We start from the raw sequence: 19,474 nt of genomic DNA on the forward strand, positions 1-19,474 counted from the left end.
AACAATGATGATGAAAAAAACAACAATATAAACTATTTGAGGAAGATAATAAAAGTAATTGTGGTTTTTCTGATTTTTTTTTTAAAAAAAATTAAGGTTCATCGATGGTGGAAAACAGTAATGTTGAAGGAGACAACTATGGCCAATTTTTTGAGAATTGTAATAAAAGCATTTGTGGTTATATATTCATATATTTGGGGATATAACCAAAATATAATCGGTATTATAACTGTGAATATTTGACATAGGTTGATGTAGTTGGGAGTAAACATTGTGTAGTAACAATATATTTGGGGTTATAATATAATATATTTGGAGTTATAACATAGTGTATCCGGGGTTATAATAACTTATATTTAGGATTATAACATAATATAATTGGTATTATAACTGTGAACATTTGACATAGGTTGATGTAGTTTAGAGTATAACATTGTGTTGTGTGGGTTATATCATTTTTAGTTGGTTTTATAACATAATGTAGTTGGGAGTATAACATTGTTTAATTAGTGTTATAAAATAGTTTAATTGGGATTACAACATAGTTTATTAGGGGTTATAACATAGTTTAATTGTAATTATAACATTGTTTAGTTGGGGGTATAACATTATTTAGTTGGGATTATAACATTACTTTATAAATCCAAAATATTATAAACTACGCACAATTATAAACACAAATATCGTAACAACAATGACAATCTTGATACAGAATTAACGTACATTTAATAATAATGTTTATTGCGGAAGTCTCAAAATGCCGAACTGTTAAAAACTTAAAATTATAAAAACTGAAACTGTTTAAAATAAAAGTAAAATATTATATCTGATAAGAAATATTGTTTGCTCAAAATGGAAAAAAAAAACATCATCATCAAGTCATCAATAAAAGCAGCTAAGTTATCGAAACCTGAAACTAAATTCTGCAAAATGCTGTCATCTATGATATGGATGACAGACGTTGAATCGGTTAGCGCTTAACACAAAGCATAACTTCCTATCCAACTCTAAATACAGAAATTATTCGCTACATTTACAAAATAATAATTTAAGTACAAACTTATAATTAATTGACACCAGTGTATACTCATTTTTAGGTATAAAATAATTTAATCAAAGTTATAAGGTTAAAATAATAAGTAGTAATGTTAGTTTAAGAAAGAAAACTTAAAACGTAACGTTTTACAAAATCGTAAATATAATAATAAAATTTTACTTTTCATACTATAAAATAATATTTTAGTGCTTATAAAAAAAATTTAAAACAAAATAATACTTTAAAGTTTAATATTTGAAAGAAATTACAAAATCGGAAAAAGGTTTAGAAATTAAAGATGATTTGAAATGGATAACCAAAGGATTAGGAATTTGAATTGAAAATTCGGAATAATTAATTGGAAGATTAAGATTAAGGATTTTGAGTTTGTTAAAATATAATATATTATAAACCCATGTGTACAATATTATAAATCCAGATACACACTATTATATTTTCAACATAATCCCAAATATGAATACATAACAATACAACAAATATCACTATTATAAACCCAAATACACAATATTATAAATCCAAATACATAATATTATAATTCCAACTACTATAAGCCCTTTGTTTGGGTACTTAATCAGCCATTTTTGATTGTTGAGGGTTGTCATTTTGATCCTTAAAAGGAATCTTTTTGATCTTTGTAAATATAGAAGCCAAGATAACACCATCATTTATCTTTCCTAATTCTTAAACCCTAAAATCAAGAACAAGTTAAATCAAAAAACAAACAAATTTAAAATATTAAAATATTAAACTACAAACTTTAATTAGGTTAAAACATCAACTTAATTTCCTTCTTCAACATCACTATTTCCACCATTGATGAAGCTTAATTTTTTTAAAAAAAATAAGAAGATTGTAATTCCAACTAATATATAACATAATTAATCCAAAAAAAAACGAAAATGAAAGCTTTGAAAACAAAACTGGTGAAGATGAAGCATAAATACATGCCTTTGATGGTAAATGTTGAAGACGATAAATAGAGAATAAACGACAATGGATTTGAGAAAGAGAGATGGAGATTGAAAATCACAAACGGGGATTGAGAGAAGACCATGAGTGATTTATGTCAGGGACGAGTGAAATGAAAAACTGAACATGGAAATTGAAAAGTTAAGAGGAGCGCGTGTTATCACAAATTCAGTTATTTATTTATTTATTTTATAATTTATAAATTGGGTCAGCCTAAACATGAGACATCTCTTATATAGACGGTCTCAAGTAAGAATTCGTGTTCCTTGCAATCTCAGATATCACTTTCGAGCAATTCTCATGTGCAACAACCTTATGTATGAAACCACCACTATTAGCCCAAACTAATAAGTTTTTTTTAATCACTCAAAACTAAACGTCTCACGGTGTGATGACTTCAATACAAGAAGTCCATGCGCTAAAAATTTTCATTATTACGCTATTTAATCCAAGTATGAGGCATGTCTCAGGATGCGACCGTCTCATATAAGAATTTGTGAACTTTTAATTGTCCATTCTAAAATGTAAAAAACCAATTTCAATACTTAAATTGCCAATTTCAAGCAACAAAGGCCCAACATGTAATTTATTTTTTAATTTTTTATATAATTTTTTTTCAATCCAAATTTGAGACTTAAAAGGCCAAATTTAAGATATTTGGAATTGGTCTTTTAAGCTTCGAATTTGACATTTTAAGTCATAAAATTGGATTTTTTTAAAATAAAAATTATAATACCTAATTTAAGAATTAAAACCAAATCAATTTAAGTCTTGGAATTGGTCTTTTAAGTCTTATATTTGGCATGTTAGGTCTTCAATTTAATCTTTTATGTTTAAAATTTGGTATAAAAATATTTAAAATTTTTTTTTAAAAATTTGGTCGTGGACTATTTGTCCTATTTATGAATGCTTGCACTCATACAACCGTTGCATATAAGTTTTTGTGATTGTTTTTTAGTGATACGATCTTATATTTCATGATTTATATTAGTTGGTCTACTTAATCCGTGTATAATACACATTTAACAATGAAACCACTTCGTACAACAATTTGTGTAATCCTTGTCAAAAAAAATGTAAATTGCTCTTAAAACTAGGGTTGCACACGGTTTGGTCTGGTCTGTTTTGATACAAAAATTAAACCAGAGCAGAAATTTCGATTTGAAAATTTTTCACGCCAATCAATACACCAGAACGGATCGGACTAGACCATTCTACAACGGTTTGATCTGATTTACGATTCTTTCTTTTTAATGCATTTTTTAATTAAGAATCTAAGATAATCTATTGATTTTTAGGTACATTACTCTTTCTTTGATGTATGATATATGAATCATCAATCATGATATGTTAAGTACTAGTATAGTCGAAAAAAACAAATTGATTTTGCCTCTTAAAAAAAAGTCAGATTATAAACAAGCAGCATCATAGCTAACAATTCCATACTTAAAATTACATTCGCCTACTACTATTAGATTGCTCAGCTAATCCATAATAACCTCTAAATGCCATATTGTCCAGCATAATGTCATACATTATTAATGGTCCATGGTTTACGGTTTATATCAGACCGAACTATATTACGACTTTTTGGTCCGGTTTAGCCTGAAAATTTTAAAACCTAGATCGGACTGTAAATTGTATTTAGAAAAGAAAATCAGACAAACCATTTAGACCGTAGATTAGACCAAATACTTAAATTACGGTTTGGTCTGGTTTGATTTACTGTTTAGACCAAAATTTATTCAGTTCTACTTAAAACTGTGACACAATTTGGTTATTGGTATTATTTTATTATTAATTTCGATAATATGTTTTACTCCCTCCATCCTGATTTATATTCCACTTACTAATACAATTGAGACAGAATTAGTATATTGTTTTCACGGCGATGAAGCTCTCATTTAAAATATTTTATAAATCAGCCTTTGGGTAAAGTGCAAAATCATTTCATATTCGACAATTTTAACGAGAGCAAACTCAATTCTTTTTCGTCTTACCAACGCACATATTTAATCATGATGTTTTTAATTTTCATTTATAAAATATTGTTAGAAAAAACAATTGCAAATATGAATTGTGAATTAAAAAAAAAAGTATGAAGCTCCATTAAATAATAATATTTTTTTGTAACATATTTTTCATATAAGAAAAATATATTTTTTCAATTTACCTAGATAATCCATATTCCATACGGTCATATCCCATGCAAATTTTTGAATTTGGAGTATAGAGAAAACTACTTATATCACAATAAATGTGTAACATTTGGGAAATTACGAATATTTAAAATTGGACACTTAAAATAAACATTAGAATTTGAATTGTAACAGATCCTATTTCTTAATTTTAAATATTTTGACAAATTCAATAATCATTTCGTTTTATTATTTTTAATGCCGTTTCGAATTTTATTCCAATCGTTCTTAAGTTCATGATTTTCTTTTATATATAATTTATTTCTCTTAAAATAAATTACCTAAATATTAAGTCTAGCTAAATTACCTACAATAACTTAATCTTTTTATTTCCTATATTAGATTATGATTAAAAATAAAAGATATATATATATATATATATATATATATATATATATATATATATATATATATATATATATATATATATATATATATATATATATATAAAATAATAATAATAATAATAAAATTTAAAAAAAATTAAAAAAAAAATCTAAAAGTTGGCGTCATCAAGACAAAGTTAGGTGGCATAATTTCCATTTAGCTCTTATTTGGATGGGATGATTATAAGTTAGTTCTTATCCTATTTTTTCTTGCCCATGAAGGAAATTAAAATAATAAATAATTTTACAATCCTTAGCCTATAAACAAACCAAGTATACCGTGGGTAAAACAAAAAAAAGGGAGAAGGAAAATCAGAAAATTAATTCTCAAATAAAAGCTAATTCCTAAAATAATTCTAAAAACCTTAGAAAAATTCCTAAAAATCCTCAAAAAATTTCTAATAATAGTCGTTAGTGTTAATTATAGAAATTCAAGGGGAGGAAGCTAATTTTGTGGCTAAAAATTCTACAACAAAGGAAATTAATTAATAGTGAAATTATTAAATGTATAAATTCTTACATATATTTATTTACATGAAATTATGCCCATACATTTTATGTGTTTATAATATATAAATTTGATTTTCCACAAATTTTGGTGAATTAATTCGTTGCAATTTAATTTATATGAATTATTCATTTTAATTGCCAAAAACCGCATAATCTGAAATAATTTTAATTAAAATAGTAAATATTAATATTTTTAAACGAAAATTTTTCAGTACATATATATATGTGAGATATAAATTTTGTATTAATTTCGTGAATTATAGTTGAGTATAAATATTATTATTAATTTTTTGCTAAAAAAACGCATAAAATAAGGAAATTCATAAATTTGGGTTAAAAATAATTAATTATGGAAAAAAATAAATTATTTTAGTGTTATTGTATTTTCTTTCATTTAAATTATTTTTTTGTGAAATTTCGTGATATTTAAATTTTAAAGAAATAAATTAATAATCTAAATTATTATTATAGGCGAAAACAAAGAAAAATGAAAATAATAATTAAAATTAATTTATTTTGGAGAATAAGAATATACACAAACTCATTTAATAATAAGTTATTTATTTTAAAATATTTCGTGTAGATTTTAATCTTAAGGAAATTAATTATTCATGTACTAAATCTAAAACTAAGCTATTAAGAAATTAATTAAATTAAATAAAATTTTATTTTCTAAAAATTTTTGGATAAATGGGCTAGGATCTATAATAAACCCAATATGTCATTTTTTAAGATATTTTTAGTATTTATTTATGATGGAACTATTTATTTTATCATTTATAATAAATAGACATTTAAGAAATTGAATATTAAGAAATTAATAAAGCTTAATTGAAAATTTATCTTAAATAAATACTAAAGACCCATTTAAGTTTTGATTTAGTTTAATAATAAATGATTATTTATATGTAAGATGTTATAAATTTATTGCTGTTATGTTATTGCAATGTTGCATTTATATGAAAACAATAACATGATAATAAAAAGTCTTGATAGTAAGGAAATGTCGAACCATGCTTCCAGCATGTAAAAAACTTGGGACGTATTTTCCGGCACGTAAAATACAGCGAACGCAGTAAGGTTATTTAACCTGACCTGTGGCTCGAGCAACATTGTACTGGAGGAGTGACGACTCTCATTAAGTTAGGGGGTTTTGGTATACCTCACCCTAACAAGCCCTTACATATATCAAACAAAGATCATATGTGTTGCATTCATTAAATAAGTAATCGGATTCCACGCCCTAACGCTCAAGCAGAAGTGTTAGTAAATCACGCCCTGGTACTCAAGCAGAAGGACCAGAAGTTTAATATATTTAAATAAATCTAATATAAAAAAAATGATGAATTTCCTATAATACATAAGATACCTTGCATATTATTTATTGTGATGCACTATTTTTTCTTATTACTTATTGTCGTGCATATACTATCCATACTTGTATAATTGCGGTAAGTTTTTTATACTCGGTTTTTTTTAAAGCTGACCGATTTTCATCGGCTGTTCCCATATATCGGGAGCAGATGCTGCAGGTGACTTTACATGAATCTGTTAAATTGTCTATGTGATGTTAGGATATAGTATATAGGTAATTTATATTACGGGTATGTAAAAAACGATAATTATGTATTAAAGAAAGATGTAATACGTAAAATTATATTTTAATGATTTAAGTTTTCTTTGTTTTTTTTGAAAATACTATTTTGTTCGTTTCTTTTTCGCAATAATTACGGTTCAGCATTACTTACTATTTTATTATATTAAAACTATATTTAGAAAAGGATTTTCCGTTACACTTGATATCAGAGCCAACGTTATTCGTACGGTCGGATCTTCTTATCCGATACTAAGAAACTCCGTGATAAATTACGTTTTTAAAAAAAAATTATTAGTATTTTAAATGAAATTTGTTTTTATGTAAAAATGATGTGCTTATGTGCTTTATGTGCTTAAAAAAAATGTGATTTGCGATTTAAAATATCGCTAACGCTTGGGATGGAATCCCATGAGTGTGTTAATGTGGGTGTATTAAGTTGAGTCTTGATGATTGTAAGTTATGATGATGATTAAAAATATGGATTAATGAGGTTGTGAGTTATTCATGGGAGTTATGAGACTTAATGAAGAAGTGCAAATGTTTAATTCAAGATGCTCTACTATGCAAGTCGAGCAATACTGTCAGAAGCCCTCTGAAGTGCCACTCGACCGAGCGAGCTCCAGGCTGGGTCGAATGAGCAGACAGAATGCAATCAGAAACTTCCTGTAGCCCGCTCGACCGAGCGAGCCCCTGTTTTGGTCGAGAAAAGTCTCTGATACTCCTAGAATGCTGTTTTTGACTCTTCAAGTACCTGGGGCTGTTTTATTATCATTTATTCATAGCTTTAATGTACTTAATGTTACTTAGTGTGATCTCTCCTATAAATAGAGAGCTCTCATTCACATATCAAGATACATCAAACACAACCCCTAAGCCAAACAAATAGCATTTTGTTTTATCTCTTACACAATTGTAATACTTCATTTGTAATAGTATTTTATACTCCATTGATATAATATAAACAAAAACTACACACGACGGAGGACGTAGCCATCTTCGGGTGAACCTCCTTAAATCTTTGTGTCTCTTTGCAAGTTTACATTATCAAACGTTATTTTATTCTTTATTGTTTACATCTTTCATCTAAATTCTTAACGTCGTATCGATCTTGACAACTTATTTTCACTACATATAATTAATTAGTTGACTTAAGGATTAAGTGTATATACTTGTTCTATTAAAGAAGAGGAATTTTGGGTTATTTGATATTAAATTAATGGATGTTGAGATTTAAGGATTTTGGTTTATATTTGTTATGGGTAAAATATTGAATAATTTGATATTCTTAAAGGGATTAAAATTTTCGAGGATTTTTAATATTGAGTTTGAATGTATATATTGGTGTTTAATTGGAAATACATGTCAAGAATTAAACGTAAAATGATTTAAGATTTTAGGGGATTATGAGTCTTTACACTAAAACAAAAAAAACTTTCCGAATAAAATTCATCGATTAATTCCAAACAGTCGAAAATTACCGACCGACTATCCGACTGACAGGCGTTAGTCAAAATTTCGGACTAAATTGCTACTGAATCAGTTTTTAGTCAGAATTTTAAGTTTGAAAAAAAACAGAAAATTTACCATTCATTCTTTTCCGACTGAATTTTAGTCAAAAAAATTACCGACTATTTTCCAACTAAAATTGAATCGAAAATTAGTCCGTAAAGTTTTCCAAATAAAACTAATTTCCATTTGGTGGGGTATCCTTATAAGAATAAGCTAATACTAGCCACAAACACAATTTCGTTGGGGCCCACTATTGAATTTATCTATACTATAATATTACAATTTTGGTTTCTAATAATATATAATCTTACAATTTTACCGACCATTATTATTATTATTAGTTTCTCATAATTTTGCAACTAATTTTCTTTAACTAATTATAATTTATTTAACTTATTTATAGTAATTTTGCTCAACTAATTATTAAGTATAATAATAATAATAATAATAATAATAATAATATAATAATAATAATAATAATAATAATAATAATAATAATAATAATAATGAACTAATACCAGTAATAATATACTAATATGACTATTTATTATGTGCTAAACAACTAATAGTACACTAATACGAGTAATAATATACAAATGAACTAACAATATACTAATACAGCTAATATTATACTAATTATATACTAATACAACTAATATTATACTAATGATACACTAATATGCCTAATAATAACTAATAGGACCAAAAAACTAAAGTACTAATAATGCACTAATACGAGAAGTATTATACTTATACAACTAATAATATAATAATAATACACTAATACAATTAATACGAGTTATAATAGTAATATACTTATACAACTAATAATATAATAATAATACACTAATACAATTAATACGAGTTATAATATATTAATACAAGTAATAATATACTAAGACAACTAATAATAATACTAATACTAAACTAATACGACTAATAAACACTAATACAACTGATTATATACTAATAAACTAATAATACACTAATACAATTAGTTATATACTAATACAATTAATAATATACTAATATTATTACGAGTAATATTATTCTAATACAACTAATATCATATTAATGATACACTAAAACGGGTTATAATAATGATATACTAATACAACTAATATTATAAGTATAATAACATTGCATAGACTATCACAAATAATAATAATAATAATAATAATAATAATAATAATAGATGGCTTAGTGGTTGGAATCTTGGTGTAATAACTAAGAGGTCTGAGGTTTGAAACCTCTCCGAGCATTGGTGTGGGAGGTAATTGTGCTGATTGTTGAGGTGTGATGTTGGCGCCACATGGGCGTGACGTGGGTGCCAGGTGGGCGCCAAGTTGGCATGTCGTGGCACTTCTATTTAAACAGTTTTTTTCCGAGCAACCAGGTGGTCGGAATTTGGTCGGAAAATTTTTAAAAATCTTTTCTCTTGTCATTTTATGATAAATTCTGAAATAGTGTTTTCCGACTAACTTTTCGACTAACCAGAGTTAGTCGGAAATTCCGACTATTTTCCTACTAAAACTAATTTCTGACCATTTTGAACCGACTAACCCAAAATAGTTGGAAATCAGTCAGTATAGCACTATACCGACTAATTTTCGACTGTTTCGGGTAGTAGGTAAGTTGTCTTTTTTTTTATATAGTGTTATGAGCATTGTCAATTACGGGCTTAGATGACTACTTTTGTGTTTGAGATAAAATAAATAAATAATAAATGGAGGATTTTTGATGTGGTGAGCATGGGAGGTTGAACAGTCTAGATTTGATCATAAATTTTATTTTATAATGGTGAATTAAAGATTAAGGTTTTACTATTATGATGAGTAGAAATGCTAAAACAAGAGTTTTGGTTAAGCTTTAGTTTGGAAAGATACTTTTGAAAATCATGGAATGTAAAATAAGGATCTTGGTTAGACTATAGTTTAGGAGGAGATGTAATAAGTTATATGTTAGTATAGTAGCATCGAACGCACGTAAGTGATGGTATGTTTACGGTTATGTTTCAGGAGATGACTTCGTCGAGGAGCTCTTCTAATAGATTATGATGAATCGGCCTTGGCTATCAGAAGCGTCGGATTTAGTGAGTAGTAATAGTCCCTTGAAGAGGTCTGGTCAGACTACATTTCTTGAAAATAAACTTTTTACTAAAGCTCTTTTGAAATTGAAAATTGTTGAGATTGCTTATGTTGATATTATGTTATGGTAAATGGATCAGGCTTGCGAGCTGGTCATTGATGGAGTTGAGGGACATTGTTCCCTGCTCCCTATTTTTGAGGCGAATTGTCATTCAGATATTAACTAGCTTCACCCGAGAGTGACATAGCTTTAGAGCTATAGGGCACCTCTCAAACTAGACTCCCTGTGCTCACATAGATCTAGGAAACTAATGTTGTTTTTAAACCTAAGATTTTAATTATTACGTTTTGTTGTTTTGGATTGTTACATCTGATTCAGTTAAATCTGACCCCTATTGTTTCCATCTTTTAGATTGTTTATAGATTAGAATCGGTCCGGAATGATGGGTTATCGGTGATGATTAGAGTTACATGGATGTTAAATCGAGCTGAGTTCGTGAGAAGTTGTAGTATTGTAATAGTTTTTTGATAGATGTATATTAGACTTGCTTGTGTTGGTTATATTGGACTTTTAGAACGACTTTTATGATTACTTTGTATTTTAGTTAGATGATTGGTTTGAGAATTAGCTCATTTAGCTATGTTTTAGAACTGGTAACCTCTTTGCTTAAGTTTTTGAATTGAGTTTTAAGTTTCTTGAGAATTAAACCTTGTAATGACCCTATTTACTTAGTCAATGAAAAGTCGAGTTGTTACAATATGATTCTCATGGTTTTCTTCAATTGGCTAAACAACCTCTCAATCACCTTTGGGTTCCTTGGTCAAATATTAAACTTTGCCCTTAATTTTTATTCTAACTAAATTCAACAACTATTTGATACTTTTCCTAAATTTTATTTTATTCGGAGGTAGATCAGAGGATTCCTATAGTTTAAGGAAAAAAATGATTTAATTCTTTTTATAGATATCAATGATCGAACTTTTGTCACAACGGTGAAAAAAAAAATACCTTCGACCACTACTACCCCATGTTACTTTGAGAATTGAATAACAAAGAATTTTTAATTTCAAAATTTTTTGATTATCTTTTTGGTTTATGATTGTGTGTTGTAATTTATTGTTTTTTTCTTATAATTAAGACCTTAAGAATATTCATTTGAACACACAGATATGTAAGTATACATGTGCGAACAAACTACAAAGAGTAAATTGCATGTTTAAATGAAAAACAATTGATCAAGTTTCAATTTTTTTAGCATCTTTTAATAAAATTGTCAAATATATTCAACACATTACTCCAAATTGTATGTTGAATTTTATCGTTCCATATTTCAATTCTAAGAACTAATTTCAATTCAACTTAAAATCTAAATTTTTACTGCTTTCATGAATATATTCTAGTTGAATTATGTCGATTCCCAACACTTTCTCTAATTCTTTTTAACACATTTCTTATTTTTTCTCACTTTTAATCATATTTACACACTATAATTATCATCAAAAGTATATAAATATATAACTAACAAAATTTAATAAAAAGATTAATTAAATGATAATCAAAGTAACACCCCAAGATTAAAAGTATGATTTGAAATGATTAACAAACAAAATCATAGAAATTTGTCTCCTAATCCCTAATCAAGCTGGGTGGTGGGGTGGTCCTAGGAAAATTGATAGAGTAGAGAATCAAGTGGGTGTACTTAGTCCATTAAAAGAGGGATTATGGCATCTCCCACTTTCAATGGCAAAGAAAATATGCTTCTCAAAGTCATTGATCGTTCTTTTTACCTTTACCTATTTTTAGTCATATTTTGGTCCAACTAGCCAACTATATTACTACTTCAATCATAAAACTTTAAACATTCTTCAAAATCACCTTGCTAACTTAAACTTCATCTATATCACTACTTATATTACTTCAATTTATACTCATTCACTATAAACCTCTAAAATTTCTTCTATATCGAAATCTCTCCGTGTTAAGGTCAGACCAGTTAAATCAAAATTGTAAGTTGATGATTGAGATTTTATCCACATATGAAGTATTAATATTTCACACAGTAAAATTGTTGAGCACTCAAGTTTGACTAACGATTATTTTCTTATTTAACATCTGCAATTTTTGATAGTTTGTCCATGTTAGATGGCGCCAAAGAGTTATAGCTCTTTAATTTTAATTTATACCATATTTTCAATTTTAAGTGGCGTCAATTAATAGCATTAACATCACTTTGTATCTACTTCTGAAAATGTTCACCTAAATTATTAAATTTCTACATTATTATCAAAAAAATTATTATACATCCAAATCATGCATAAATATGAGGTGTATTATAGAAATAGTGAGATGTGTACGTGAAACTAAAAGAAAACGTAGTAGCCTAGTCCTATAATTCTAGAGAAGGACTTCATTCGATGGAGATATATGGATTAATTACTGTACATATATTAAGTATATTTGTTTTTACTAAATGTGACGATAGCATTTATAATATTATTGTTCTCTAATCGCTAAACTCCAATAATTACACTTATAATAAGGTTTGATGGGATGCCCTATTTTGTTTTTTAACGAAAGTCACTTTAGCTCAACTACGACGTAGTCTCCATAAAAGAAAATGATAATACTATTTTACAATGCCTGTATTTTATATACACTTATTAATTAATGGTATACACTAATTATTTTTGTCACATAACCATTTACTTATCCTTAATGTATGATGGTATGAATTATGGACTCATCATCATTTTACACGGTGTATTTCGCTCATGATCAAATTTTATAGAGTTATGAAAGACAGCAACCCATATTCATAAAGGAGGATGCGGTTAAGTGTCCATCGACTCGACAAAGACTTTTTGGTGGAAAGATTCCTACAACGAGAGAAAAAGACTAAAGTTTAATCCGCAAGCCTACACTTTACAACATTATCTGTACAATACATAAATGATCACAAATTATGGATTATGATTTGATAATTATAATTATATGTAAGACTAATTGAGTTTAGTTCAGTTTAATTATTGTATCCATCATCTATTTTATTTTTATATTGTTATTACTTCTTCAATATCATTTCATCTGACTACTTGGCTAGAATATACATACAATAATGTTGTACGTACGTGAAATTGTTGTAAGCTTATTAGTAATTTTCTTCATTATTGATCCCGTCTCTACTGTATATTTTTGTGGCCTATTTATTTAGTTTGATCCATATACGGTTTTTTATTTAACATTACTGCTATTGCTTTATATTTACCGAACTTTTTATATTTTTATTTCCACACTATATTTATGCGTGCACTTATACATTAAAACTACCCTAACTCGTAAATGAAATTACAAAGAATAATTTGTAAGAAAAATTTTAGTTAGATATTTATTTAATTGCTACTATTAAATAAAAGAAAATCAGACATCGGGCCATTAATTAATTATTTTGAAGATTACTAAAAATAAAAAGTTGGATGTCCACACACCGTGTCAGTGGTATGATTGTATGATTGTATGGTTTCTCATTGCAAACAACCTCTATGAAAAGGAATAGTTGATGACTTGTTAATATATAGTGGGCATCCATGCACATGACAATTTATTTATATCAATAAATTTGACTAATTATGTAACTCATAAATTGGAAACCTATAGCTAAGGTTTCGTTCTGTATTATTGTGATTTTAAACTTTTGATATTTTGATTTTTAAAGTTAATTATATGATATATATCCTATTATATATATAAAATTAGTCAAAGTTTTTGAAAACATATTAATTGTGAAAACTAAAAACTAAGAAGCGAAAATCAATTTTTCTGATTTTTTATTTTCGGTTTTTTGTTTTCAAAAATTAACGAAAACCTTTTTACATGCATTACAGAGAAAGGATCCCTATGTCTAAAAAATGAAACTTTAGATAAATTCCCAAATCTAAAATAGTTTTTGTTTAAAGCATGAATTTTTAGATCTTGAGAAAATATATCTTCCTCTATATTTTTGTCTACTTTAATTTTTTTTTCACGTGTTTCAACGTAAATTTTAAGCTTTAATATCTCTAAATTCGCATGTTAATAATAAAAAAATTATGTATTAAGACGAATCCAACAAGATTCCACATGAATATATTTTATCTAAGTATATCAACTTCTAATTCTTCATATTATTTTTTGTTATATAAATAGTTAAAAATGTTTTTTTTTTTTTTTGATTTCTTTTGCAGGCTTTTCCTTTGCATGGACCTCATATGTCAAACGATACTCTAGCTGAGAGGCTCCTTCGATCGTGACCTCCTCGTGATAAGGGTATTGGTCTTCCTAAAGCCTTCTTTTCTACCCTACCCATATTCTGCCTTGAGCGAGATTCATTGGGATGTTGATAATGATGATATTAGAAGTAATTAAAATACTTAGTTTTTATAATTTTTTAAAAAATAAGTTAGAGAACGCATAAAATTATAAAGATTACTAATTGTCATATAGGAGTAAAACAAGAACCTAAATCTAAAGGACAAAAGTGAGCTCTTGCTCTTGTACTAGAGTATTAATAATCATACACCTTCGCTTTGGTATGCTTTATTACTAGTACTATAAACTAAAAGTAGATCATGATGCAAAGCAAATATTTCATCAAACAACTACTTCATTCAAACAATTAATAAATCTTGAATCAAAGATCAAAGGAATATGCCCTTATTTATTTAATACCTTAATTAATTATTATACCATTGATATTGAGGATACACAAGGACCACTTCCAATTAAAAACTCTAATTTTTTAAAAACTATTTTCTATTTTTGTGAAAAATAATTTTAAAAGAAAAAGTTAAGAAAATGAGTTAGAGTGTTTGAAACCAACTTAAGGGAAAAGTGTGTCCCTTTCTCAAAAAAGGGTGGGAGAGAAAGAAAAGCACAAACCCCACCAAAATTGTGTCATATTTCAAGTACATGAAGTTAACAATTTTCATGACCTTGTCAACTTGTGAAACCAAAATAGGTCCCCTCTAAGATGATACAACTATATGAACATTGAACCACCCTCCATCTCTCCATTCTCCTAAAAATGAACACTTAATTTATACCAATTGGCTCTTTTCTCTTTTCTTTAGGGATTGAATTTGAAGTCCCCCACATAAATTGTTTGTGTCTATTTTTTATCTTTATTCCCCTTGTCTACCTTTTCAATTCATTGGTTTTGTATGTACTCTTTTGAGATTTTGTTTCTAGTTCTACTACTCATCTTTGATTCCATTGTTTGATGCTCCAATTCTCTTGTTTTGCTTAGAATATGTCCAACTTAAATGATATTTATTATCTATATAAAATACTAACATGATCTTAAGTGTAATTCATTCTTAATTTTGGTATCAGTTAAGTACAATTTATAGAAGGAACTGATTTTAATTAGATACTTAAACTTAAAGTTTTTACTCTAGATTTTTTTTGAAAACTATAAGCTATTCTGTTTTTTTTATACTCACAGCAAAATCTAAATTTCATGTACGAAGGTAATGAACTCAACGTTGTTTTTTTTATGATAATCAGTTCATCTTATGTTATTAGTTGATTAATTTTAAATTAGTGAGTTATACTATTTACTATCTTATTTAGATTAAACAAAACATGCTTTTTTTTATGCCCCTCTATATAGTCTATGTAGGACCAATTTTTGTTCATCAAACAAACACTAAATATGAGCTATTCATCATAAACTAACGTATTGATTCTAGAATATTCTTTAATTTATCTTTTTCCTTTGCTCTAACCATCTTAATTATGCTATCTTTAATAGTAAAAGAGACATTTTTCCTTTTATCGCATTGATCAATACTTTTGTTCATGGCACTCATAAATTCTATACTTTCTCTAGTTATTACCTTTCTTATTATTTACTTTTAGTTTCATCACTTTTTTCAATCCACAATATATAATTTTTAAATATATCTCTTTAGAAAAATATAATGAAACTTTGTTTCTACTATCAAAAATATAATTTAGATTAAACTTTTTAAACAACTTTCCTTTGTAAAACTCATAATATTTAATTAATAAAATTGTCACTAAATTAATCACATTTTACAAGCTTTGAAACTCCAAAGGAATATCTATCTTTTATTGTCCTTTATGGTTTAGTTTCAAGGGACTAAAATGCTCTAGTAGTCCACATCAAAACCTTACCTCTATCTATTTGAGCACTTATTAGACTTGCATTTTCATTACACTAGCACTACTACTAACATATATTTAGTGTCACCTAATACTTCATGTTAATAATAATTTCATCCGCTATCAACATCATATCACTACAATCAATGCATTTTAAGCTCACTATTCACCTTGTAAAATAATTTAAAAGTAATTAACTTATTGAATTTTATATTGTTATATTTCATCCATTTCACTATATTTGCTGCATTTAACTTTTTACGCAATTCAATGTGTTATTTTAATCATTTAAATATTGAATTATGCACATTTAAAAATTATAAAAACTTAATATTATGAAAGTATGTGATTAGACGATTCAAATAAGATCTCACTTGATTATATTTTTTCTTACACATTAGCCGCAATATATAAAATAAGCTTCAACAATAAATAGTGTCAATAATCGTTATGTAGTGAGTATTTCAAAACGGAGGAAGTATATACTGCATACATATTGAAAATATATAATGTTAAATTTTCGAGTTGAGAGCGTATTGACCGCAACCTAAGCCCACACTTTTGTTATCTCTCTTAATTGGGTATGATCTATTGTGTTTCTATTAACTCTCCATATTTTAATTATTTTTTTTATGTGAACAAGGTATGCCGAAGAAGATGAAAATATAAATATTAAATAGAGAGAATTTTTAGATTTCATATTCCCAAAATTTTACCAATTGAATCATTGATATCCATGTTATAAAATTCACCATTAGTCCATCATATAGATAAAAATGGGAAAGTAAAATAAAAGGATCCAAAAGTGACAATTATAATTTATTGTTCATGTGAAATTCACACAAAAAACATAAAATAAGCCAAAAAACAAAAAAACAAGAAAAAAAAATTGATCCAAAAAACTTTCACCATCACTCTACAATTTCAATTATTGTCTCTAAAAAATCTAGTAAATTACAAATTTCCTTCTGTCAAAATTACCAAGAGTAAAAATTATTACTGACAATTGACAAATACTAAGACAATTTTGCCAAATTCCAGCTAAAAAGGAGAGACAGAGAAGAAGGAGAGTATATTGGGGAAGCTTTAGGCAGCACTAGGCAGTTTAGTTTTTCCAATACTTGCTAACTCACTGAGTTGACTCACTACCGAGTGGCTCCTCATCATTTATCTTCTCCCTCTTGTTCAAAAAATAGTTCCTAATCCATATTTTTTAACTAATTTTAAGGCACCTTAGGAAAATAAAGAGAGGTAAAAATTACACTAATATTTTGTTTCAATGCGTAATTTATTATTTAATATAATATAATATTTACCCTTCAAAACCGGTTTGACTCCAAACTGCGTCACGAACTCGACTCATATCTCGACCCTTAAGGGTTCGACCTACGCCCTCAAAAACCGAAAATGCATTCTTTTGTCTACTCCGAGCCAAGTACTCATGGGGTGGCTCCATGACCGAGTTAGTAACTCGATCATCCTCATCCGAGTCATGCATCGACTCAACCGAGTTGACTCGGAGAATCTTACTCCAATCAGGAACGTTTACAGGAGCTGACGTAGCCACATGCCTATTTGCGCCTACCACTCGTGGGGTCCCCGTGGCACCTCCATATTGGTGCAGAATCCTACGAGATGACGGCGCCGTTTTGTCTTCAAATGCCAAGGACAATCCCCCCACGTGCTTGTCTTCCTGGCGGAACGTGACACTTGATGCCACCCTCCTTCTCTCACTCTCCACGGCGGCGCGTGGATCCCACTCGTGATGATGGTGGTTATAATTATCCGAGTTGTCGTCCACTATTGACCATACATCCTCCTCCGCAAATTCCGACACCTCGGATACGGTGCCATTTTCATGAAATCCGTATCCGTGGTTGTGGTTGTGGTAGCTATGGTAGTTTCCGGTACCAAGTAACCGTTCGCTTCGGCTCGAGGTTAATCTCCGGCCTTTGGCCATTGATCAATGATCACCTCTTTAACTAGATGATTAACTAAAAATAATAATAAATGTATTAATTAGGACAAAGTAGAGATGAGAGTTGAATATAGTAGAAAAATAAAATATAAGGGTGAGTTTGGAAGAGAAGCAAGTATATATAGAATTTTGAAGGGTATGTAAGTATGTTATAGTTATAAGGTTAGTGGGTCCTATTGGCCATTAACATTCAATTTTAATTTGGGATTTAGGGTGTATTTAGGATGAATTTGGTACCCCGGAAAAAAGTCGATTCGACCTGCTAACTCGATTTGAATTTAATTCGAAAAAGTGGTTTTGAATTGTGACTTCTAATCCAATTAATTAAATGAATTAACCGACCTCATCTGTTTATTAAATAGGTAAGGTTCAGGTCAAAATTTTAAACATGAAACAAACTTGTTTAACCCTTTTAATTAAGCGTGTTAATTTCGAATTAAATCATTAAGTATAACCTAAACTTAATTAATTTAATTTATTCAATATTTAGGTTAAAATGATCTATTTATTGAATGGGTTAGGTTTAGGTTGGGTCAGGGTTGTAATTTTTGATCCAATTAAGTAAATGGGTTGGATTCTAGTCAAGAGTTTTCTAACTTGTTTATATATGACCCGAATTCAAACTCAACCTAATGCAACCTGATCTGATTAATAGGACTAAAATTTAGAGTTTATAATAAGTAGGGATGGCAATGGGTCGAACTCGACTCGGATTATACATACTCCGACTTTGCTCCGGATTTTAGTCGAACTTTTTTTTTCAGTCCACCTCCACTCGGAGTCGGATTATGCATACTCCAAGTTTGCCCCGACTCGGACCTCCAACGGAGTCGGATTATTATCAAACTTTATCGTTGTGATATTGTACTAATGATTTAAAGCATACGAAGTTAACAAAATATATTTTTCAAATACAATTTAACAAAAAAATATGTACTTTGAATTCAAGTTTAACATGAGAAATTTTTCTAATACTACAATTTAACAAAATTTTCTCGCATTTTGATTTGGTCTATTTTA

General features: G+C 27.9%; 1 protein-coding gene across 1 annotated transcript; it reads right to left on the bottom strand.

Annotated features, from left to right (window-relative positions):
• Positions 1 to 17,365: 17,365 nt before the first annotated feature.
• Positions 17,366 to 18,553, bottom strand: LOC130815798 (protein S40-5-like). The gene has a single exon (XM_057682276.1). It carries the CDS (start codon positions 18,434 to 18,436, stop codon positions 17,789 to 17,791), a length of 648 nt encoding a protein of 215 aa, XP_057538259.1. The 5' UTR covers positions 18,437 to 18,553; the 3' UTR covers positions 17,366 to 17,788.
• Between the last annotated feature and the right edge of the window lie 921 nt (positions 18,554 to 19,474).

The sequence above is a fragment of the Amaranthus tricolor genome, chromosome 6 (assembly GCF_026212465.1).
Source record: "Amaranthus tricolor cultivar Red isolate AtriRed21 chromosome 6, ASM2621246v1, whole genome shotgun sequence".
Lineage (NCBI taxonomy): Eukaryota > Viridiplantae > Streptophyta > Magnoliopsida > Caryophyllales > Amaranthaceae > Amaranthus > Amaranthus tricolor.